The sequence below is a fragment of the Gambusia affinis genome, linkage group LG09, assembly GCF_019740435.1.
Source record: "Gambusia affinis linkage group LG09, SWU_Gaff_1.0, whole genome shotgun sequence".
Lineage (NCBI taxonomy): Eukaryota > Metazoa > Chordata > Actinopteri > Cyprinodontiformes > Poeciliidae > Gambusia > Gambusia affinis.
The window spans coordinates 5,870,955-5,896,576 of NC_057876.1; the positions used below are offsets into that span (position 1 = coordinate 5,870,955).

Sequence of the window (25,622 nt, forward strand, 5' to 3'; positions counted from 1 at the left end):
ATGAGATGTCATTTTACTGGGCATGGTGATTGCAGGAAAGACTGCAGGCTGCACATTAAATTTAAGAAATCTTCTATATTTTCTTTGTTTCGGTTCAACATATCAATACTATAAATATCCACACAAATAAAAATGTTTTTATTATCCATTTTAGCTTTCTATCCGCTATTTGAACATTTCAATACTTGAACTTGGAGATGTGAAAATAAGTGATATCTTTCTTCCTTTTCCATGCAAATCTGTAAAACATCCCAGAAGGCTGTCAAAAGCCTGCGTAAAAGCAAAAGCCTCTATCACATTAAAATTAAAATTCTGATAAACATTTTCGGCAACATCACCTCCAATTTTTTTCTGTCTGTTGGACATAAATTCATAGCATTCCATCTCAAAGTTCATTTCTCTTTCAACAATTGCAGTTACGTTTAATGAATGTTGAAATGTCTGCAGAAAACCCCTGCTGGTATTAAAGTTTGTATTTAACCTTCAGCTATTGCAGTGAATTATAGAATAATTTGGCTACAAATTTAGTATTATGCTGATCATTGCTGTAGTAGTGACATGCATTATTTATATTATAAAAAAAACCCTTTTGGTTCTGGCGCAATTATTTATACGATATGCGAAGGCGCCCATACCAGAGGGTCTCGTCGTGTTGGATTTCTTGGGAAACAAGAAAATCCAGTACTTTGACTTGGTGTTCTTTTTTGTTTTTCTTTTTTACACAACCAAATCCAGTATTTGCGAGAAACACTCCGACTGGATAAAGTGCAGCATCCACTTTCACTTCTAGATGGGAATTGTGACGCTGTGGCCATTTCTCCCAAGATTCCTCCGTATATGTGTCGCGTGCTCTACTCCTTGCGCCATCGCTGTGCCGCCATTAATTTTTATTTTTATTTTACCATTACTCCGGTACAGCATGACTACTCTCTTTCTTGCAGGGTGTTGCGTTTTATTTTTTTAATTTTAACAAACACGTACTCGTATATCCTAGCGTATGCTGTACCTTCGCATATCATATCAGTCCAGCCCTGCCACAGTACACACGTGATGTGATTCAGAGCAGCAGAGGAAATTCAAAAAGGAAAAAAAAGGACAAGTCACACTCATTTAAATATTGGCAGTCTTTATTTCCACAAGACTAAGAAATGTTTAATATACATTTTCTCTTACAATTTAACATCTATCTCATCTCGTTTTCTTCCATAACATTTATTTTTACTCTGACAAGTAAAAATCTGGTGTACTGTTAAGGCCTCTTTTAGAGACATCTAGAAACGGCTGCTCTCTATTTACACATCATTCATACATTTCAGTCAGTCAGTCAGTCAGCCACCCTCTCCTCAGAGAGGGAGTCCTTTCTCTTCTTGTGGGCCAGAGGCAGGCGGAAGGATTTCTAACAGCTGTCAAAGTTCGACTTTTCTTTTTCTTTTCTAATTATCTCAGTCATGGGACTGACATTTCTCTGTGGATCAAATAAACATCCAGCAGCCGGGCCGTTTCCTGCCAGCTGAAAAACAAACAAGAAAAAAAGAAGAAGAAGAAAAAAAAAGAAACCCGCCACTGCTGCCCTGACCTGCAAACAAAAAACATTCACCATCGTCACCTGAAACATTTCCTCCGAATGTTTCTTTGACAACTTTGCTCTTCCGACGCGTGCACAAAACCCTCGCAGAAATGTTTGCGGAACATGAAAACATGGGAAATGTAATGGCAAATGAAGCTGAAGCGCAGCCTTGCTGTTTTTCCTTATAAAGGCTCCGGTACTTTACAATCCGTTGCATAGAGATTTCATCAAATCCTTCAAAAGCAAGATTGTTAAGTTGGAAAATGGTCTAATTTTACGTTTTTCCTAAGTAGCTTTTCCAGACCAGAAAAAAAAACAAACAAAAAAAACAACAATTTTTTGCTAAATTGTTATTCAAACCCATTTAATCCATGTAGTAACTTGATTTAAAAATAATTTTTCAACCTATGTTTTTGCTCATCTGGTTTTGATTAATTTAGTACTGCATCATTCTTTTCCAATCCCGTTAAAATACAGACATAAGTTACTGTACAAAACGCTGGATTTTACGGTTGAAATGTCGAGGATAGGCCGCAAATTACAAAACATCTACAGTCTTTGCTTTAACAAAAAAAAAAAGAAAAAAAGTACCAAAAAAATATGAAGACATTAACATTTTGCATGCGCTACTGATTTTTAAAGTAGGTAGATTAAACGGGTGAGTGAATGACGCAGGAAGAATTTTGTAAAATCTACCGTAGTACCAAATGTATTCTTTCATACCAAATAATAATGATAAACAAAACAACCCTGTAATAAACTTCCCGGTTGTTTTTTTTTTTTTTTAATCAAAACGTTCTCCGGTTGATACTCCAAAATGCTCCGACTTCTCCCGACTCGGACCGTTACAGAGCCGGACCGCTTTGTGATGAACTGAGCTACCTCGACCAGCGGGGGTGGCGGCGTGACTCGCCACCTTCTTCTGGGCTGTTGCCAGGGGAAACGGGGGCCGGCTCTTCCGGATTGACTCCGTATCGCCGGCTTGCATTGAGAGTATTCATGAGGTATGAGATGAGCTGTGCAAGGTGTGGAACTAAAAAAAACTAAAAAATAAAAAAAGAGGGAAGGTTTAGGGTGTTACATACGCTGACATACAATAACGCACGAATGCCGGGAGGAAGTTGAACACCTGTTTTGCAACACCTTCCTGTAATTCTGAGTGATGAGTGCTTGAGTAAAAAAAATAATAATTTGATAGGCTGATTATCCAGAGTAATTCACAGTTTGCATGTTGTATGAATGATCCACGAGTGATGGACAGCAAGTACATCATCAGAAATATGAAGATGTCTCAATACAGGCAACCAATCATCGACTGTTATTGATATCGCTGGGCAGAAAAAAAAAAAAAAAAAAGGCACAATTTGCTATATGTTTGTAACGCTGCAAGCAGAACCTAAAGGAAGTTTATGAAACTGTGAGGTGGGGGGGTAAAACAGGTGGATTTTTCAGACGTAAAATCCACCTGCCATACACTGATGTCCTTACAAACATACAAATAGTTAATAGTGAAGTTATTGTAATATCAAGAAGAGTTTCTCCCCCCCTCCCTCATCCGCCCCAGTCTGAGGTCCTGAAGGCAAGTCTTTTTAAAGTCTCTCTGACAGGGCTCCCCTTCATTCTTGTAATCCTGGTCGATCTTCTCTTCCTCTCCCGTCCTGATGGTCTTTATCTCCAGTGGGGGGCGAGCAGGGCCAGGGCCGGCCCGCAGAGCGCCAGCGCCGGCGCCAGGCCTCCCCGCGAGGACGCCGATGACGAGTCTGTTTGCACCGATTTGACCCTGGGCTTCTCCGGGTTCTGCGAGGTGGAGATGTAGATGTCGTCCTCGCCGCACGACGGGGAGTCGCAGCCGCTGCCGCTCTCGCTGTCTCCGCTAGCCTCATCCTCTGTTAAAGAAAAAGCAAATAAAACAAAAACAGAATGGTCGGGTCAAGAGGGTTCCTATTGGTCAAAATGTTCTGGAGTTTTCAGCTCAGCTTTGAAGTGGACACTCTAAACTTTAAGAGTTTAGGGTGGTTTAGAGTTTAAATATAGAAGCAAACAAAAACAGAAAACAGACTGACAAGAAGAGGGAGGATGGATGAATCCGAGCCTTCAGAGCCACATAAAGACAATTACGAAATCAGCCTTCTGTCGTCTGAAGAACATTTCCCAGAATAAAGGACTAATGTCTCAATCTGACGATATAGCTTTGTGAACAAACAGGAATGGAAAAATACATCTGAAAATAAGAAACGTTTCTCATTCACATATTTATTCCTCCTTTGAAAAATAATTACACTCTCCACCCTCCCAGACTGCGCAGGAAGAATAGATAAAGCTCCAGAGGAGATGATCAGTTATGGCACAGATAGTGCAGGTGGCTTGGCGCCCTCACCTAATTCAAAGGTCACGTCGTTTCCACTGTGCGCCGCTTTCAGCCGGTTCGTCATGTCCTTTAAGACTGCAATCTGGGTGCGAATCACGACATCTGGTTTGGTAATGTCCACCTCCACATCAGGGTTGGAAACCTGATTGGCCAGCCCGTTGCCAATCACATCCGATTGGTATCTAAGGAGGATAGAGGTGTGATTGTCAGACAGTTTCCTATTTAACGTAAATAAGAACAGGGCGTGTACACTTTTCCCATAATAGAAGTCAAGCACTTTTCAAGGTAAGTTTGGAGACTTTGGAAATAAAAATGATAGAAAATGAAGTTTCAATTCACAAAGACATATCATTTATTGCTGTTATTGTTAATGTCTTGAGATAATTTTCTACATTCTACAGCAGGAACAATGCAAACCAAAATATAACAACATTTTATGTCTTGAAATGTCTCTCTTATGCACATGTCCTATACATCTGATGGGTTAGAGAAAGTTACAAAAATAAAAGTCTATGTTAGCAAAAAAAAATAATTCTGGCAATTCTAACCAACCTAAAACAAGAAAGGTTTGGTCTGATTTCACTTCAGAAGGTGAGGGAAAAACTTTAGATATCTTTAAATATCTGACTTCAACAATAAAAAACGTTTTCCAAATTTAGTCTGTTAGTCAAAATTCACTTCATTACCAAACTGCACAGTTTGAGTACCAAGCACTTTTAATGAATTTATTCAGAAACTAAACACTTCGCAAACCTTGAAAACTTCTTCAGTGAAATTCAAGGATTTCCAGCACCGTCCAAACCCAGTAAAAGTAATAATTTTTTCCCTTACCTGCTTTTGGCTGTACCGTTCCAGCACTCATCGCCAGGTGCGGTCCTTTCCGCTGCGCACACCGTCTCCGGCAATGTCGACCAGAACTTCTTTGCGTGTTTCAGCTTCTTCTTCACTTCCGTGGTCTGTGCGGCGCAAACGAAGCACATTTCAGGCAACAGGACAAACACAGAGCTGCGGCTCACTGTCCGGTTCCTCACCAGCCGATCTAAACTGGTCCCAGCCGCGGTCGTCGGTCTCGCTTCTGGACTGTAGGGCCGGAAGCGGCCGGTGAAGCCCGTTTCCTTCCCTGACCGTTTGGAGCGGACGGCCTTGTTGGGTTTGGGCGTCCCGCATCCCTGGAAGACCTGTTCAGGGAGGAGAGAAGCCCGGTAAAATGGAATCTGCTGTCTTGGAGGTTCTGGACAAAACGGTGGCGCTGAGGCGGACCCTCTGCGAGACTTGCACGCTGTTCTCCTGCATGTTCATGATGGCCTCGGAGATCTTGACGTCGAGCGGGTCCATGACGGACTCGAAGTTGAAGGGCCCTTCGAGCCTGTCGGCCAGGCCCAGCATGGCATCTGGAAACCACAACGCAAGGACTCTCAGTCCACAGCTCATTTTTCACTAGAAACCCACAAATACCCGGCTCTTTCATGAAAAATACATTAACGTGAAAGGAAAATGGCTGACAGAGTTTCTATACATTTAGAATATGTAACATTGCATATTAATTAGCAGCTAATTTGAAAAACGCGGGATGCATTTGTACAGAGAATGAACGCTCTGCCAATTTTTCTCCTTCAAAACAGCTTCAGATCGGATGAGAGTTAGAACATCCAATTTCAAATGAAGCCAAGGATTTTCGATTGGATTAAGTGTAGACTTTGACTATACCATTCTAAAGAGAAATATACTTTGATCAATCAACCCCTACATTAATTACTATGGCAAAAAAAACATGGTAAACTAATTAATCAGGGTTTCACCAACTCAAATTTAAAACTTTTTAGACCAATAGGAATGAAATTTAAGACTTTTAATCAACAGAAATGTACAAATATGTAAAAAAAAAAAAAAAGAAAAAAAAAAGCGTATTTCATATAGTACTGCCAAAGCTTTTGTGCCCAAAAGACACGTTACTTTGTAACACTGTAACAACGGAAGTGAATCAGTGGTGAAAACAAACCAGCTAACTGGCTTTACCAATGATGGATGCAAAAGCGCTAGCTAGCTAGCACGTGTACATTAGCAGCTAATTAGCAGTAGCCTCAAGTCACAGAACTAAATGAAGAGGTCTGTGTGCGACTCAAATGTTTGCCTAGAAAAGTCCAACGAGAAATATAAACTTTATAAAGTATGAGATTAAACAGTCTTCTCAAGAGAAAATTTAAAACATATTTAAATTTGTATAATTTTTAATGAATTTCAGACATTTTAATGCCTTATTTTTTGATTCATGAATTTAAGATTCAAGGATGCGCGGACAGCCTGTTCCTGCTTTTTACATATAGACATAACAACAAACGCAGATCTAAGTAGTTAGTCATTTTTTCCTCAAGGAATGGTTACTATTTGCCACGACTGAATGACACTAAAACAGCAGAATTTCTTTAGGACTATTTTTTTTTGCCATGAGGTTGTAAATGATGTGCTTTTTATTTTTAAATCATACAAATATCAAAATCCTGGAGCAGGAAATGCATTTGTCCTCTTCCTCTAAGAATTATCTAAAATCAAAATGAAATGATTTCTGAGAGGAGATACTTATCTAAAAAGTTGTCTATTTAAAAACAGTCAGGGTTATTTGTACTGTTAGTTGTCTTTCACGCAGTCTTGTTAGTCGGTAAAAACTATCACACAGCCTTTTGTTTCACATGTTTGTTATGCAACACTTCAAATTAAATGTCCACTCATCTTTCTTCCTGACCTTTCTGCCATTTCTTTGGTCTACATGATGCTGTTTGTTCTCTAATATTATTCACTATATTCTGTTTAGTTGAATATTAAATGTACACCACACTCCAGATTTATTCTTTAAATAATTTCCTTGCACATTTTAGTCATGCCCTACTTTGTGTTGGTCTACAAAAATTAAAATCCATAATTTTTTTTTCAGTTGTAATAGGCCAAAAATGTGGAAAACGGGTGAACATAATTTTGCAAAGCAACTGTATACTCTTGCATGCCGTTACTAAAATCTACCACTAGGTGGCAGCAGCTCATAAGTGAAATTAGAGCAGAGACGCCGCAGCAGAAGAGGAGCAAACAGAAAGCGGAGCATAATAAACAGAGTGGAGAATAGAGGAGATGTGCACCACCCTGAATGTAATGGACCAGATCTGAGTGTGTTTACACTAAACAATAACAGCTTTCATCCTGCAGCCAGTCACATGTACACCCCTCCCTCTCCCTTTACATTATAGTAAATAAGCCACATGTTTGTACAAGATGTCTAACAAAGAGGACCTTCAAACAAAACGTTCCTGTTTAAGTTAAAGTCTGAACTGGATTGTGACAAAAGATTCAATTTCTATCAACCTTTGGTGGAAAATGGGAATAAAAACAGAAACTGTTGCGGTTACAAGACTGGATTTATGGTCGTGTTAGAAGTCTTCTTACCGAGGAAGTTGTTCCACTCCGTGTCCAGGTCAGCCTGGTTAGCCAAACACCCCCGCATCACGTTCAGACAGTAATTCTGGCAGGGCTTCAGGGCCACTTGGCCGGAGCAGTAGGGACAGTACAACATCTTCATGGCTGCTCGAACGCAGCTGGGAGATGCGCTGACCTGGAGGAGGTGGGAGGCTGTTAGGAAGGCGGTGTTTCACCGAACCGCAGCGAAACAAACTCATCCAAGATGCATACTTGGACTGGGAACCGGCTTAAACATTTCATTTTATAGGGCTAGGTCCACCAAGCAGAATAATCTAATCATCAATGAATCACATGGAAAAACATGTCAAACCAGTACAGTCAAAGAGGATTGTGTTGAGACTGGCTGTCTATTGCAACCGCAGCTGGCGCAAACACAAAAGATATGAAGTCAGAGGCTCTGAAGGGAGGGGTCGGCCAACTTCTACTGCCTTTTTTAGTGAAGACAAAAAAGCTGCGTTCGCTTACCGTGGACACCTTATTCACCACGTCTGGCATGAGGGCGAGGCCTCTCACGAAGGTGCGCGCAGCCACGAAGGCTCGCGTCATCTGGACCCGCATCTTGCGCGGAACGTCGCCGAAGGGCTGCAGCTGCTCCGTGTGCTGGCTCACGCACTCCATGTAGGCGTCGCTGAACTCGTACTGGACGTTGACCAGCCGGAACATCCTCTCCAGGAGGTCGGCCCAGAAGTCCGACAGCATGGAATCCAGGTTGACGGCGGAGCTGCCGGAGACGTAGTAGCGGGTCAGCGAGGCGAAGAAGTCCGTGAACAGCTGGGAGTTCTCTATGTACATCTTGCCGTAAGTCCGCACGAACATGTTGTGCAGTGACGTCTGGGAGTTTTTCAGGAGCTCCTTGAAGAACTCTGTGGAGAGAAGAAGAATGCGCCTCAGAGGACATGACGGAAACAATCTGAGCAATGTTTCAACTTGACAACTTGTATTCACTCCCAACAGTCCAGAAAAATGGTAAATGGCCGGTATTTGTATAGTGCTTTTTAAGTCCAGAGGAAGGTTTAGTGTTTTGCCCTAAGACAAATCAAACCAGCAGCCCATTGAGTGCGGGACAAACTTCTACCACCGTTGCCACCATCACTCTGGTAGACGCAGCTCAATTGGGGACCAAAACTGCAGCATCTGCTACATTTTCAGGTGCTGGGATTCACTCTCACACTGCACTGTAAACAAAAAGGAATAGTGTTGGATTTTTAGCAGCTGTTTTGTCTTTGGCAAAAGACCACAAGATATTTCTCACCCTAGAGCTGGACTCTCAGAATGTTTTGATTGTAATTACCCAGAATGCCCTGCACTTTAAGCTTGTTTCCTGCTTTTGGAGCGGTCTTCGGACCGCTCGGTGTTCGGGTCAACCGAAACGAGACCTAGATTTGTAGTCGGACAAGAGTTCACGTTTTTGGTGTGCATCAGAGTTCACACTTCTCCAAACCAACCAGACTTTCTAGGCAAATGAGATTAGTCTTAGATTAAAGCGGACTAAAGAGAGCTGGTGTGAATGCACCAATGAGGAAATCAATGGTTTAAAATTACAGATTCCTTCTTGAACATTCTCTACAGAAAGCATTCTTTACAACACTCTTCAAAGATGATGAAAAAGATACTCATACCTTTCAAATGTCTCTCACCACAAACTTCAAAGGATTTTATAGGGGTTTTATATGACATATGAACAAAAAGAACAGCAGAATTGTAAAGTAAACAAAACTCCGTCACCGAATCTCTTACAACCTAGCTGGAGTTCATGTCGTTTGAAGCCGGACTGACATTTTATGCACTTCACAATTACCGACTGTGCCTGACAGTGAAACGGTCCCTACACCAACAGCTCCGGGAACAAAACCTGATAGTTAAAAGGCATCTGGGCCAAAGGAGGGGGACGGGACGGTAAAGGGTGGAGCTGCATCATGTTGGCCGCTGCGCCGCCTCTCCATTCAGCAGAGTTGTCTCTCCGCATCAACGTGCATTAAACTGACCACCATCAATGGCATTTCTCTGTTGTCACATTCCATTCGCTTTCCCTTTCTGCCAACCTCTCTTGGACTGTCCTTCAGAAGCCTTTTCAATAGGATTACTGAATAATGCGACCCCCTCCTCCCGGTTCGCCTTTGCATAGATGGACCTGTAGCCTCCACACCCCGTCCACCTCCACCCAGTCCTGCATCTCCCTCCCTCCCTTTGCTGCTTTCACTTCATCAGTTCCTTCAGAGAGCTCTCTTCACTAGAGACAGCGAACAATGACCTACTTCATCCTGAGGAATGTCCATCACCCCCTACACCACCGCCACCCATAATCCAAGCCTCTTCTCCCATGGTCACCCCTCCTCCTCACCCCTCAACTTTCTTAATCTGAACAAAATGAGAATTCCTCAGAGTCCCTGAAAATGTTTCACCTTATGTTTCACACGCATGCAAGCAAACACTGCCTCCCCCTCCAACCCCCCCCCACACACACACTTTGACAGTGTTTTTTCTAAAATCCACTCTCCTCCCCCTCCCACCCGCTTGCTGACCCTTGTGGATAAAACTCGTGTCCCGCTGCAGTATCTCTGGGTGCCCACAGCGTGGCTTTGAAATGTAAAGTTCCCATGCTCTCACAGGGGGAGACACAAAACACACACACACACACACACACACTCCAAGTAGTGCTGTCACTTCCACTTCAGACTGACACATTAAGAAGAAAAAAATGAGATAGACGAGGGGGTGAGGGCATCTTGGGGCGGGTTAAGTTGAGGGCTTTTTTTAACTCCAAATCCCCACTGTGTCGCCAAGGTTACCGGAAACACTGCAGCCTCTCCATTTACCTCCACACCACCACCACCTCCCCTCCCCTCCTTCAACACACGCACACACACACACACACACGGAGAACCAGGGGAGAGGGCACCAAGTTCCACGCTCCACTGACAAAGATTAAAAGCAAACGGTCCACCCCCATCACTGGAATGTCACAGGAGGCACAAGTTGAATGTCAGTGGAAAACACTGAGCTGGAAGATGATGCAGTGCGGCGGTTTATGTCCAGGGTCCCAGGTGTTTCCACACAGCTCATTTCATCCATTTTGAAATGCATAAACACTAAAACTCCGCAATAAGTTTATTGTAGACATTTGTACACAAGCCGGAACTTGCTTGAGACGGCAAGAAACCCACAGAAAGGTCTGAAGGAAGGAAGGAAGAGTGGGACAATGAGGAAGGAAGAAAGGAAGGAAGTGAAAGAAGGAAGGAAGGAATGAAAGAATGAAATGGAATTACCAAGAAGGAACAAATAGGAAGAAAAGAATGGTAGTAAAGATATTGGAAAGGATGAAAGAACAGAAAACAAAGACATGAAAAAAAAACCCACTGGAAATGAGGTGAAAAACTACAGAGCGACAAAAGGTTGGAAAGAAAGATGGACGGCAGAAGATGGACAAGGAAAAATGCAACAAATGACAAGAAAAAAAGGAAGGATTTCAGAAAACAAGAAATGGCATTGAATGAAAAAAAAAAAAGACAAGAAAAAACAGCATTTCCCCCCCAGGGACCAAAACATCTAATCTCATTTACTGCCTCCATCGAGCAGGAAATGGGATTAGATTATCTCAATTTATACATCACAGCATCCGGTAGTCACTAATCCCAGAGAGCCTGATCAGTTTTAAAGCATTTAATAAATACATGAGAGAGAAAATGTAGTGTTTGAGTTGTTGGTCACTGAAACCGATGTTTGAATCTCTGACTGCATTACTGGTGCCTCTGTGTGTGTGTGAGTGTATACTTGTTTAGTTACTCTTCTTGGGACCATTTCGGTCAAATTAACCGACCAATGGGCCTTATGGGGACCAAAACCCGGACCCCCTTGCTTAGGGGATTCACTTTTTCTGAGGTTTAGTATTGGCTGAAAAACTGTGCTGGATTGACTACAAGCCTTTGACTTTTTTTAATACAGACAAATTGTACTGAATCTCAAATGTATTTGAGAACTGTGCACCAGGACAGCATACTTAAATACACCAATGGCTTCACAAGCTTGGTCAAACATGTAAACACAACTTTCATGTGTTCACTGTATAATGAAGAATAAAGAAACTGGAACTGACAAACACAATAGGCTGACTGCCGTAGTCAAACATGTAAAAATAAACTGAATAACGTTCTTTCAAATGGCCGAGGAAGTGAAATTAGTAATTAAACAAACAAAAAAAAAAAGAGTACAAAACATAGAATTAGACTGAGTAGATCTGCACTGTGCTTGTAGGGTTAGGTGATGGTTGGGGAAAATGTCTGGATTAGGCTTTACTGAAATGAATGAAATTCGATGCAAAGTCCTAATGGGGTAGAAATACAAACGGCTGTGTGAGTTATAGGGTCTGCCGTTTCCTCCGTCTCTTTTAGCCTCTTTTAACTGCTTACACACATACACTGCAACTTACATAACCATGTTTACGTGTGACTGCCGGCAGTCACACATACATAAACTGATTAGACTACCCTTTAGGGAGGGAACAGATTGCAGAGAAGAATAAAAGCTAAACTCTCTTTGCCTCGCTCGGTTCCATCCATAAGGTTTGCAAAGTCTGGCCCCAGCGCTGGACGGTGAATGCAACTCTGTACCTGTTCTTCTCTTATCACATGTATGGCTTGTAACATTTATCATTGTTCTGGATTAAAGCCTGTTCTTATATATAACCAAATCTCATTATTTCTCAAGGTAATTTACACTCAGAGGTTCTGGTTGGGTCCTGAAACTGATAAACGGACCTGGTGGAGCACAAAGGCAAAAATGAATGAACTCCAACAGAGCGCACCATGTTTCTATATCCTTGTGGGGACCTTTTTCCGTCTACCTTGTGAGGTTGTGGGGACCAATCCGGGTCCGATGAGGGGAAACGCTGTTTTTGGTTTAGGATTGGGAGTAAGAATAAAAGCTCCCAAACCTAACCCATTGAGTTTTGGTTAGGTGTTAGGCTGTAGAAATGAATAGAAATCAATGGAAAGTCCCTACAAAGATAAAGACACATGACTGTGTGTGTGTGTGTGTGTGTGTGTGTGTGTGTGTGTCAGCACTAAGGTCTTCTAGTCAGAGCTATGAGCAGCACTAACCAGGTTTCTTGCGCTGCCATTAAAACTCAGTTTACGACACGGAGCCGTCTGCCAAAAGGCCGCGGCGCTCAGGAGCATTTCCATTAAAACGCCGCTTGTGGCTCAGCCAGCAGTGTGAGAGAATATGGGTGAAGGGTCAAACAGCAGAGAGGGAGAGAGGACATGGTGGGGGGGGGGGGAGACGGCGTCTGAGTATCAGCCCCCTCCTTTTCCCCCCTCTTTCATATAACCTCGACCGTCGGCGTTTCAGCATGTAGCGGAGACGAGCAGCGATCCATCACAGGAATGGAGAAGCTGACCCATCTCCTCCCACTTCCTCTGGCGTGGAGATTCCCACTTCCCCCCTGCCCGCCTGGCCCCCACCACCACACCACCCACTGGTGGCCTTATAAACCCTGCTCCTCCCAGTCCCAGTCCAGGCAGTAATTGCATCCTATTTGTGCCAATTAGTCGTTGAGCTCCTTCCCCCTCCTCTTTCGGACGGGATGGGATTCTGTCCCTCCTGCTGTTGGATCGCCCCGCTCTGTGTGTGTGTGTGTGTCTTAATCCAAGTGTTTAATTCCCAGACATGGACTCGCTCCGCCGGACGGGGGTCAGTGCAGCAGGGACAGAGGGTCCAAGGCCAGGACAAACACCGTGGAGCGGGGCAGAACTATTTCTGGCTTCGGGTCGTAATTGGCTGTGACTCCTCGCTCCGGGGCGCACGACGAGAGCCGACCTAATCACTGCTTCCTGAGTTTGTCCGCCTTCACGAAGCCATGTTCATGTGAACACGCTTCCCCTTCCTGCTCTGGCCGGCATCGCCGCCACGGGGTTACTCTGGAGGTGAAGACTTTCGCCGTCCCGATTGGAGACGTTAGGAGTCAAGTCCGACGGATCGGGTAGAAGAGACGGCAGAGCCGAAGGAGCAAAACGATCCGCAGGGACTCAAAGAAACTATTTAGCTTCAGTGTTTTGGCCCTTGTACACCAAAAGCTGACATTTGTCTGGGTGAAACATCTGGAAGGCATGTCCCCTCCGGCTTACTTAGCGCCTAGTCCAGCGCTGTCAAACTCTGAGGTTTTATTTAGTTAGGCTTGTCCATCAGTGAAGGGCCACTGTGGAATATCAGGCCTCACATGTATTTGCTAACAACTGTCATTCAGAAATGTAGATTCTTGGCTACAACACACTTTCATCAGGCTTTCCAGCTCGTCCAAGGTCTGATGTTTTACTGAAGGAGTAAAACAGAAAAAGGAGGGGAACAAATCCTGTTGTTTCGTCCGTCACGATAAATTTTGCTGGACGACAAACGCTTCCCAAGTTATTGCGATAAATGACGATATTGTTGTTTTGAGACCATTTTGGACTCGTATAACTATAAAGGCATAATAATGTAAGGACACCCTCTCAAAGATCAATAGATTTGAATTTCTAGCAAACCTAACACTAGAATATGTCAAATGTAAATAAACAAAAACTATTTACTTGAAGCAACAAATAAAATGGATACTGAAGTTTCTGTAAATGAAATTGCCCTTCAAAAAAAGGGGCTAGTGCAAACCGATGCACCAGATTGAAGACTTTAGTCATCCAGTCTTAAGATGAGAAAAATAAACAGTTAAACTGAAATTATTGAGGTTGTTTTATTTAATCATGTGATTAATTGATTTATTGCGGAAGGCTAAGCTGTAGGTTCTCTGGCACTCAAATTGTCTCAAACCTTCCTCTGATTTTTCTAAAACTTATTTAAAGAAACTTGCTTAAAGAGACATGTTGTGTTTATGGCACTATAATTCTGTTAGTTTTAATTCTATGGATTGGTGCATTTTATCATCGACTCTGCTAAAGGTGACACGATTGTAATTTTCTGTCCGATCACAGATCTTTAAAAACCCCGACCAGCCAGTTCCAATTTTGTCCAAAACTGAATTGTTTTTTGTCAGAAACGTCACTAAATTTGATAAGTTGCTAAGTTGTAGCTTCCACAAAAGCATCAATAAATATCAGTGAATTAGAAAATATGATCCAAAGGAGTTACTGTGTGCAGTGTTGTGGTATAAATCACACTCTTTTAAGTAGGTGGCGTCCTGGAGAAGTGCAATGGGAATTTGTTTTAAGGACGTTTGTATGAGTGGCGTTATGAATGAAGTGCCATGGGGCGTGCTGCGGTGGCGTAGGGGATAGCGCGACCCACATTTGGAGGCCTTCAGTCCTCGACACGGCCGTCGCGGGTTCGATTCCCCGACCCATTGACATTTGCTGCATGTCTTCCCCCCTTTCCTGTCAGCCTACTGTCATATAGGGGACACTAGAGACACAAAAAGACCCCCTGGAGGGGAGAAAAAATAAAAAAAAGTGAATGAAGTGCCATGCAGTGAAACTATAATATAATAACTACCAAATAGTTTCTTCTCCCTCATAATCTTTATTACAAAATTTTCAGATAAAATTCTAAGTCCAGATCACACGTCCCCAGACTGGTAAGCTTTCCAAGCTGTGCCACGTTTGAACAACTTTATCACTCCATTCCTGCATGTGCAGCAACGTCTGGCTGCAGACCACTGGGCATCTGGCTGCAGACCACTGGGCATCTGGCTGCAGACCACTGGGCATCTGGCTGCAGACCACTGGGCATCTGGCTGTAGGAGAGCTGCAACATTCCCCCCCCCGTGACTCATCACAGATAAACTGGGCTGTACGGAAACAATTCTGGTCAATCGTGGCTGTTACTTTCTATAAGTTAAAACTGGTTGGATGCCCTGCGACAGACTGGCGACCTGTCCAGGGTGAACCCCGCCTCTCGCCCGGGACGCAGCTGGAGATTGGCACCAGCAACCCTCCCGACCCCATTTAGGGAAGAAGGGTGTAAAGAAAATGGATGGATGGATGGAAAACTGGTTGGAAACTACAAGAGGCTTCTCCGTCACTCGGGCAACGTCTGGCAAATATCAACTCAATAAAGAGCAGAAGAGCCAAAACGGTGTCGCTTTTCCAACAAGCATTAGTAACCATTTTCCTATAGTGGTGACAGACGCATCCAATTTACTGCAATAAAATGTTATTTTAGTGGGAACAGCTTTTGTTTTTCTGTTTTACTTTGTTTTTTAAACTTTTGTTAATATTTTTGTAAACACCCCCACTCTGAATGTCGGCCATGTTTTCACGAGGTTATCACCCCATGAGAGTCTCTATGGTCCCACGCCTACTTGGCTGTAAATGAAACACAGATGTTTAAGTGACTGTATTAAATCTAAACAAAGTCAACTAAACACTTGAACACACAATTTACTACTACCAATAATAATACATGTCATGAGAACATTGCTTTATTCTTTCAATTGTCTCTTTTCTGTGCAGTCGAGCTTTACTCTCTGCTCAGTAGTTGGACAATAAGTCGAGACTAGATGTCCATTTGGCTTTTAGTGCCGAAAGTTGCCTCTGATTCTGGATCAAATGTCAGTTTTAGTTTATATAAGCCACTGCAGGATTTACGTGAAGAGAGCTCACAAACAAACAGAACTGACGTGACTTAAGTTTGCCGAGTTCACAGCTGAGTGAAATCATTCAGAAAAGCGTGGCAATGTTTCCTGCTGAAGGTGCAAATGTTTAAAAAAAAAAGAGAAAGAAAAAAGCAGAAGCTCCTTTAGTTATTTAAAGTTTTTTTTTTTTTTTAAAAAAGGAAACAGTCTATTGTCATCATGATTTCACTTCATGAAAACCAGTCACCGGGAAGCCAGGTTGTCTCACTTTGATGCACTCAGTGAATTTAACAACTTGCAGGAAAAGCTTAGTGCGCTCACTTCAATAAGGAGCTCTATCTACTCACAAGAGTACGTGGTCAATGTACCTGCTTTTAAAAACTGTTGACTTATGTGCATTATAGTGTGTTTAATCAGTCTGAATATTGTACTTTCATTTTTGTCTCAGTTTTAAGATATGTTTTGATTTTCTGCAGTACGATGTTTTGTTGCATGATGTCTTAATGTTTTCACAACAGGTCGTCGTTTTCAATCACCTTACCTGGTTAAATAAAAGTTAAATGAAATAAAAAAAAATGCTACAATAAATTAGTAAGTGACTTTAATAAAAATGCATATATTTTCTTTTAAAAAACTGTCACCATGTCGTGACAGTACGATATAAGAGATAATCTGTGGAAAAAAACAAAACTAAAAAGCTCCACTGCCTTGTCCCAGTGGTAACTAGAAAGAACCAATCAGAACCAGGAGGCGGGGCTTAGTGCTGCCGATCACCACTCACACACCAGCGCTTTCTCTTTGCTACTCTATGGCGAGTCCACCACAACAGAGCTTGCTATGAATGCTAACGTTACTTGACATGGTCACCGATGATGGCAGACAGATTATCTGCCAATAGCACATTTATCACGGCATACACAAGCTTGATTGACAACGCTGAGACCCTCCTCTTGGCTCTAATTGGTTGTTTTTGACCAGAACTGGTGCATTTTTTCAGACAGCAATAGAAGCACTGAGAAGAACAAATATGTGAAAGGCTCATTCCTTACAGAAGTTACACACTGCAGCTTCACGGGAAAGTCGAGAGGAAATCTGGTGACATCTGCTTTCGAATCCCATCGTAGGGGGTTTCCCAATAAATCAAGTTATTTTCTCATTGGACAAATTATTAAAACAGTAAATGATGGATGGATCAGCCAGTGAAGTCAGGCCTAAAATATTCCTTCAAACTGCCAGAAGACGAAGGGAGATGGGTGGAGGAATCAGACAAGAGAGCATATGTTAACACACACAGTGTAAAATTTAATAGGAGCAAGTTGGATGGAAAGGGTATAAAAAAAAAAAAAAAAAAAAGAAAGAAATTGAAGAGGGGGGGTGGGTGTTTAGGAGAGAGGCATGAGATGGGCCCAAAGGGCAGCAGGAGAGGAGGACAGGAGGGTTGGGACAGGCCGCATTCCTACACGTCACATTCCTTCTAACATCTGGCTGCAATACACAAGCTCCCTGTTACCAACCATCCCTCGCTGCCTTTCACAGACACATAAGATCCTGAGGTCCCTGACCTGCAAACGCGCAGGAACATATGCGCACACAACACTCTGCCAAACTACGTTCCCCTTAACAAGCCAAATTCCAGTGCAGAAATGTGTTCCCCAGTTCTCCGGTCAGTCCTACTGGGACCCTCAGAGTCGTCGTTGTTGCGGAGCGACTCTGCGGCGATGAGGGGGGGTACAGGCCGAGGGGGTGGGGGTTTCGGAGCCGAGCCGCTTCCTCTGTGAGTCAGCGCTGCGGCGTGTTCCCATGCGCTCCGGCCCTCGGCAGGCGAAACCCGATCCCGATATTTACAGGCGGAGGAACAGGAAGTACAGGCAAGACAAAATCTGAAGATGTGTGTGGTCCGTCTGGAGTCTCTCTGGAGAGAAGGGAAGTCGGCACAACGTTTGGGGTCGGGGGGATGGGAGGTAAAACGCTGGTAGACAGGTGGACAGACCGGCGGACACAGACCCTACTGTCTTTGAGAAGTGGGCTGGCAGGTGGAGGCGTCCTTCAAAAATCGCTTGGCACAACTACCGCAACACAGAGACGGTGGCGCGCCGCGGGCCGACGAGCTGCTGGTGTAAACGTGTAAATGTGTGTGAGTGTGTGTGTTTGTGTAAGAGTGTTTGCTTACTGTCAAAGTGGTCGTGTCTCTGTTTGAAGGTGGATTGTAGACTGGTGCTAAGCCGGGACACGGGGGCTTTGATCTCCGTGTGGCTCTGCTGACTCAGCTTGTCCTCCATCTCGGCCGTGCAGCAGGTGAAACCCTGCGGACACACCTTCAGCGGCGCTCCTGCAACACACCAGACGCTACGGTGAGACTCAGCCACCAACACACACTCTGTTCAACCAATCATCGTCTAGAACAAAAACCTTTATACGTCTTGGACCTGGTAAGTTTGTCACATTACAAGAGAGTTTAGATCAGGCCTAAAAAAAAATGCAATCCAGGGATTATATCCGCGTCCAATCCAAAATGACTGATTAATGTTTTTAAAGACTGACAGGAAGACAAAAAGACAGGAGACAAAGACAATAAGACAGACAGAAAAACAAGGAAAGACACGAAAAGACAGACAACTCAGTGGGGAACCAATAGTTGAGCATGCTTCCTTTAAGGAGCGAGGTGAGGGGCTTCACCCTTCACCAAATCAAACACACCTTGGCTGTTCAGCCCCCTTCACCGCTCCTAATTGTAACACTCAGCACAGCAGCCTTAAGCTGGCCCACTTCACAGAGCGGGCCTCTTATCCTGGCCCTCCTCAGTCTTGATTGATAGTTTAGTGCTGGAGCTCTTTTCTGAGTGTTGGGTCCTTCTGAAACAGGTTTAAAGAGAGCTCTCTGGATTAACTCCTCACCCACTTTGCAGGTTAGATGTTCAATTTCAGCCTCAGGCATATTGAGATGCTTATACCTTAAATGCTTAGTTTTTCCCCACCATCTCTGGCTTTCGACTGCCATCCATTCAATAAAGATCTTAAAAATATCCTCCACAGGCCAATGTGTCCGATTTCCTAACAGCTCCCGGGTCATGGACTGTTAGCTCTTCTAATCTGTTTCTGTAAACAAACAAACAAAAACTAAACTCTCAATCTGCTGGCAGACAGAAATGCAGAGATATTCCCCCCCCCACTGTTCAATGGTTAACATTTGTATTGACACGGGAGCAAACTGGAGCCAGAGAGCGTTTTGCGCAACGATTCTGCTACGTCTCGACGTAAATACTGCGTTTGACCAGGAGCAGGCCGTCCGCTTTGTCGAGTTGGACGCCGACCAGAGGTTGACGGGAGGGCGAGCGCAGCGCCGCAGCTGGAATAATGTTTGGTTTTAAACGTAGCTGCTGGAATTTCAGAGAACACAGGGATCCTTTCACTGCGTCTCAGCACCAGCCGTCCGTTTGGTTTCCCCCGCCGACTTGTTCTCGTTCGCCGTCTGCAGGAACACGTTTCTATAACTCGATGCTGTGCCGCGTTTCGGCCTCATTAAAGCAACGCCGTCCTCATTTGATCGGGCTCTAGGTCAGCTTCCCTAATTAGCTGCACGCGGTCTGAAGCTTATTTAGTCCTCTACGTCTTAAACCGTTTCGCCGTTTGTCGCATTACGAGCAAAAACTTCACAGGATTTTACTGGGATTTTATGACTGAGCAAAACCAAGTAGTGCATCTTTTTTTGTTTTATTTTATTTTTTAAAGTGGAAATAATTATGTTTGAGAGGAGAGGTCTGCACCCTCTACAACCAAAACAGACATTTTGCTCTGAGGACAGACAAATAAAACGGGTTTAAGACCGCGAACGTCACAAGACGTTTTGGAGGAAAAAAAGAGAAATGTCTACTTTAGGACATTTCTTGTTGTTTTTGTAGAAACAGCGTTTTACTTCTAGTTTTAAGATCAAAAACAATGAAACATAAAAGTGAATGGATATACATCTGTAAAACGTGCAAATTTTTACATTTGATCAAACAGTTACTCGTCAGAACAGTCAATAGAAAAAAAAGATAATCGACTAAAATTCCTTGCAGCCCTAATCTGAAGGCAACTGGTTGCACTAGATTTCATTTAGCTGTGTCAGCATAAATAGAGGCTTAAAAACAAATCAAAGACACTTTCTTACATTTCACTATTAATACATGCAGTGTTTCTATGTCACACAATCCCAATAATCCACATTAAAGTCTGTAGTAGGAAGCTAAAAAAAAAACAAAAAAAACAAAAAAATAACGTGAATATTTTTGCAAGATCCTGCAGATTAAATGAATGTTGTCTCTACCTGGACAGAGAAGGCTTACATATATATATATATATAATTTCTCTGGTTTTCCTCTAACACCACTTTGTAGGATTTTAAACAACTTTCCAGCAATATAAGTATCCAAACAGCCGAGCAGAGGGAGGGATGCACCATGGCGCCATAAACTGGACCCCTGAGTCTGGGACCAAATCCAAAAAACCCTCCAGTCACTCCATCCCTCTCAAACCTCTCCTCAGACCCATCCCTCTGCTTCCAACACACACACACACACACACACACATATATACATACATACCCCGGCACAGTTGGCAGCGCCTACCAAAACACATTCGCACATCACATCACATCACTACTCCACACACGGCTCTTTGTGCGCTCCTGATTGGAGGTGCAGGGACACACACACACACACACACACACACACACACACACACACACACACACACACACACACACACACACTTAAAGGTTTTAGGTGAAACAGCCAGCCAGTTTCTCCTCTAGCGGGGCCCCCTGCTTGCCCACAGCAAAGGCGCACAATCCGAAGGCTATATCCATGTGGAAAATAGCCCTAGTTACCAAAGTACACAAATAAAAGTTGAGATGGTCAGTATTTCACAGGAATGTCTGCACACATGTGACACTGTTACCTCAAAGGATTCGCTTCTTGACGAGGTAAGGCTGGAAGACAAACTGGTTTTTTCCCCTCAGAATGAAATAATAACAGGTCTTCTGAGAAAGAAAAAAGAAAAAACATGCAGACATTTCAGCTTCAAAGCCTTTTTCTTCTTTTTTGGGGGGTTAATGCATCAGTTGTTCTGAACCGCCTCTGACATGAATAGTCCTGTGTGATGTCTGAACCGGCTCTCTGGTTTACTACAGGAATCCCTTCGGGGGCCGAGGGTCTCTCTCTCTCTCTCTCTCTCTCTGGTTTTCCCAGTAATTTAGGAACTAACAAGACAAAGTGCCGCGCCATTGTCCCGGTGTCACTTAGGAGAGGGAAAAGTGCCGTTTATGGCGCGGCGAACAAGACGCCGGCAAGCTGTAAACAAACATGCGACTGCGTGTCGTGGTGTTCATTTGCTCCGCCGCATCTCCTTTGTTTTGTTGGGGGTTTAAACGGCTCATAAAATAAGTCACTTCCCTTTGACATTGTCCTGTCGCTCAAACTCCGTTCTCAGAGGAAGAGCGGAGGAGGAGGAAGAGGATGACGGGGGAGCGGGAGAGGTGAAAACGCCTTGCGGACAAAAAACAGATTAGACACCTCACCACCTCGCGTCCCTCAGCTGCCATCCTGTGTCCCCCAAACCGTACGGACCTCGTAGTGCCCACCGCCCTGCAGGCTCAACCAGAGAGGTCAGGGGTCAATGGCAACTCCTTCGAAAGAGGTTATGTCCTCTGACCCCTCCCCCCTCTACTCAGCCAGCCAGAATATCCACTGTGCAAGGTAATTTGTGCTTCAATCATGACAATTACCCCGCCAACACACACACACACACACACACACCCACACACGTTTGCACAGCTATCTTTGTGGGGACTTTGCATTGACTTCCATTCATTTCTTCCTTACCCTTATCCTAACCCTAACCATTACATACCTAACTCTAACCAAAACTCAAGTCACACATTAGTCCTAAATCTGACCCCTGACCCAAAAACAGTGTTTCCCCTTGTGGGGTCCAGGCTTCGGTCCCCACAAGGAGCAGTGGGTCCCCACAACTGGTATATGTCAGGAAAATGGTTCCCACAAGGTATTAGAAACAAACGCACACACACAGGAAACACACAGAGTGGAGGCCAGAAAGTTAAGGACGACCAATCGTGATATTTTCTGGTTCTATTGCCGATAATGATAAAAGTGAGACTGCGACTGCATGACACAGCCATCACACCCCCACAAACACACAAAGCCACATGAGGAAGTGCGACCAAGCTGCTAGCATTAACTGCATTTAATTATTTTTAAAATTCATTAGTAATTTTATTGATTCTCTCACTGGAGAAAACAGTGGCAAAAATAGTAAAAACTATCAATTCTGACAAGGTGAATTTTTTTTTTATTTTAAGGAGTCATTAAATTGGAATTTTTCATGAGAATAAATCAAAATTTATTTTATTGTGATAGGAAACTGATTATGATAAATGACAACCCCAATATCCCACCAGGAAATAATTGCATTTTGGCTTGTTTAAAGCTGACCAACAGAACAGGGCATTTTTAATGCAACATCATTAAAATTAAGGCATTTTAATGAAGCCTTAATTGAAATTTAAGAGCAAAACATTACAAATATAGGAGATGGTTGCGTGATCCTGCTCCATTACAGTCAAGCATAGCAAAAGTTGTCTTCTGGTTAGTTTGTGGCTCTTGGCTTTGTGTTTGTCGTACTGCGTGTGACTCTCCACAACCATAATGCCGAGCCTAAAGGTTTTTTTTTTTTGTTGGTGTTGCACAGGATGGGTTGGCAACGGAAGTGAGAAAATGGTAAAAACGAGCGTCATCCAGACAACTGTCGATAAATTTGGGCTCGACACACAAGGGAGGCGACGTCTCTCTCTCCCTCTCTACAGAACATACGCGATGAGGTGACAAACGCTTGCCCTCCTCCAGCTGAAACACCCGGGACACTCGTCAGTACAAAGTTTTGCACTTGTACACGTAGAGAAAAGTTTAGACGCTGTCGCAACCCGTGTGTTGGGTTTTAGTCTGTCGCTGTTGCCGTACCTCCCTGTCCATTTCCCACGACAGACGCACAGACAAGCTAGCTAGCATGGGTATATTAGCAGCTAGTTAGCGGTAGCATTAACCACTTTGAGTCCCGGAACGCAGTGAAGATGTCTGAGTGTGGCTAAAACCTTTGCCTGACAAAAAAACAAAAACATAAAGGATATAAATGGTGACCAAGCATAAACCTTGGCTTCCTATCCTGCTTTTAGTAAGTTATTGGTTTGTAAAGTAGTATTTTTTTTATAATGATGTTAACTTACCAAACTAAAGTGAATCTGAAACTATAAATATGAGATTAAATAGTCAACGTATATAAGGTCAACTTACATTTTGGTTCCTAACTTAAAGATATTTTAAGGCATCGATTTTATATACATGAAATTAAATAATTTCTAAAGATTCATTGACACTTTTGTTTGCAACATTATTTCCTACCAAAACAAATGACTAAATGTGCGACCTGCTCTCGTACTCATCCCCCCCGCTGCTCTTATACCACCCAAAAAATAAAACCGCAGTCATCAGGAACTTGATAATCAGTAATACACACGTAAAAAAAAACATGGACTTCATCTGAACTGATAAAAGCAACTAGAAGGGCTGCAGAGGTGAACAGCTCAGGTGGAAGAATTTACACAAATCTAGCTTGTACTGCAAAATGGAAGCCATAAGAAGTTCTGTTTGCCTGTACATGTGAAAGACGGTGTCTCGGTCTGATGAGGAAATTAAGTTACGGGCAGACAAGCAAAACATCACGGGTGGTTGGAAACACTCGACAGGACCCTAAACACATCGTCGTCTCTGTGATTATTCAGCAGAGAAGTGGTTCTTCAGCTGTATCTAAACAGATTCATTCAGCAGAACTGCAATGGAAATACTTTTTTTCACATCACACAAGTCACCTGATCAACAGCCGGACATTACTACAGGTGAAAACGACAAAGAAAGACGACAGGAAGTGGTAGTAGGATGAAGTTCGCCGCTGGTTCCACCAGATCTCTCGCAGCATGGCACAGTGTGTCATTAAAACGTGTTGAAACCATAGCTCTTCTGTAAAACTGGAAAATACAATATCCCCGAAACACTGCGCAAGAAGCCGCTCCCAAGTAGGCAGGGTTTGTCGCTCCAACGCCTGAATGTCTCCTCTGATGGCTGATAGCTGGCAGAATTATGAATATATCTAATGCGGCTGTGTTGGAGAATGTTCCCCCCCCCGACATCAGGAGAATATTGACAAAGATTTGCACACTTTTGTAATGGAAATGCAGCTGCTGTTTGGAGATGGGCCATCACTGAAGGCTTCCTTCTCAGTTTCCATAAATATTAGGAAATTCATTGCCAACACACAAACTCTAGATGTCATCTAACATAGAAGAAGATGTTTAATTTGATTAAAAATATCAATAATAATTCGCGTTTCTCTGAGTCATCTGTGAAAGTAGACAACATGTTCATCAGCTTATAGCATCCAAAACAGCTCGGGAATGAAGAGGCAGAAGAAACGACATAATTGGCAATTATAATGGAGCTGTAGATCTGCAGCTCCTGTTGCTCTCCTCCGTCTAAAGGGGGAGAAATCATCAGACGGGCTACAGGACGGCCCCGACTTTCTTCCCTGCTCCACATCCTGTCACACAGACTTAGAAGCGCTGAATAGAGAAGCGAACGCTGCTGCCGCCGCCGAGCTCTGAGGTGTGAAGTTTTGATCTGCGTGACATCCTTTGTGAGAACAATGATCAGTTTTTTGTCTATGGGCAGAGAGCAGGGGCTGGAAGGTGAAACCATGATGAGATAAGGTGCTTATGTTTTTATGAAAAATGACTCCTTCCTGTTGTAGCACGGTTACAAACCCAAGGTGTTAAATACAAAAAGACACCCAGTTTGTTTCATCTGATATTTAAAAGAGGATGTTTTTTCACACGCTGCTCTGTTGAAAGCTTTTCTGGAAAAAGTCTCAGATGAGGTTTCTCGGTAAGTAGCCGCTACAAACCGTTCTGCTGAAGAAAAAAAGCCTTTAAAAGAAATTTAGGTTTTTCTTTTTAACAGAAAGCAAAATTTAACTAATTTGGCTTTTGTCAACTGTTAATTTCTTGGAAAACCAATTATGTCGTCGTCGTTGGCAACGGAACGTTGAATTAAATCCAACAAGCTTGCAGCGTCATTCCGTTTAATTAGAAAACTAGAGAAATGACCTTGCATAAGAAGTTTTCAAATTCTGACAAATTGCTCAAAGAAATAATAATTTAAGTCACAGCTACCCTCTCTGTATTGCTGGGGGTTTTTTTTTGCTTGTTTTTTTTAGCAGAAAGTTGAGAAAAATCCAATTTTATTGCACCCTAACCCCATTACAAGGATTCCTGTAGTTGGGTAAGAGCTCGGTTTTTATTTAGAGGACGAAAGCGCACACGGGGGAGTTCAAACATTTACACTCTGCTGCTCGGTGCGACCGCAGACTCCGGCCTAAAGCCACCGGCAGCACTTTCAGTCTGACTGAGCGCACACTTCTAAATACCGTTAATACTCATCTCCACCGAGCACCAGGACATCAGCTTCCCTGCTGGAAATACACAGAAGAACTAAAAAAACACAGACTACTGAGTGTGACGTCTAAAGCTCTTATGTTCCTGTCCTCTTTGGAATCATGCAT

At 43.3% G+C, this 25,622-nt stretch overlaps 1 protein-coding gene across 2 annotated transcripts in view; it reads right to left on the reverse strand.

Annotated features, from left to right (window-relative positions):
* Nucleotides 1-1,109: 1,109 nt before the first annotated feature.
* Nucleotides 1,110-25,622, reverse strand: part of gpc4 (glypican 4) — a 50,070-nt gene continuing 25,557 nt past the window's right edge. Inside the window, exons 2-9 of one of the 2 annotated variants that reach the window (XM_044127453.1) lie at nt 18,128-18,286; nt 7,866-8,263; nt 7,368-7,533; nt 5,196-5,326; nt 4,967-5,113; nt 4,767-4,891; nt 3,945-4,117; nt 1,110-3,453 (exon numbers count right to left, since the gene is read on the reverse strand). In XM_044127453.1, coding sequence (XP_043983388.1) covers nt 3,236-3,453; nt 3,945-4,117; nt 4,767-4,891; nt 4,967-5,113; nt 5,196-5,326; nt 7,368-7,533; nt 7,866-8,263; nt 18,128-18,286 — 1,517 coding nt within the window. In that variant the 3' untranslated portion in view covers nt 1,110-3,235. Of the gene's footprint in view, nt 3,454-3,944; nt 4,118-4,766; nt 5,114-5,195; nt 5,327-7,367; nt 7,534-7,865; nt 8,264-18,127; nt 18,287-25,622 lie in introns of both variants that reach the window. The other variant, XM_044127452.1, reaches the window with a different exon arrangement.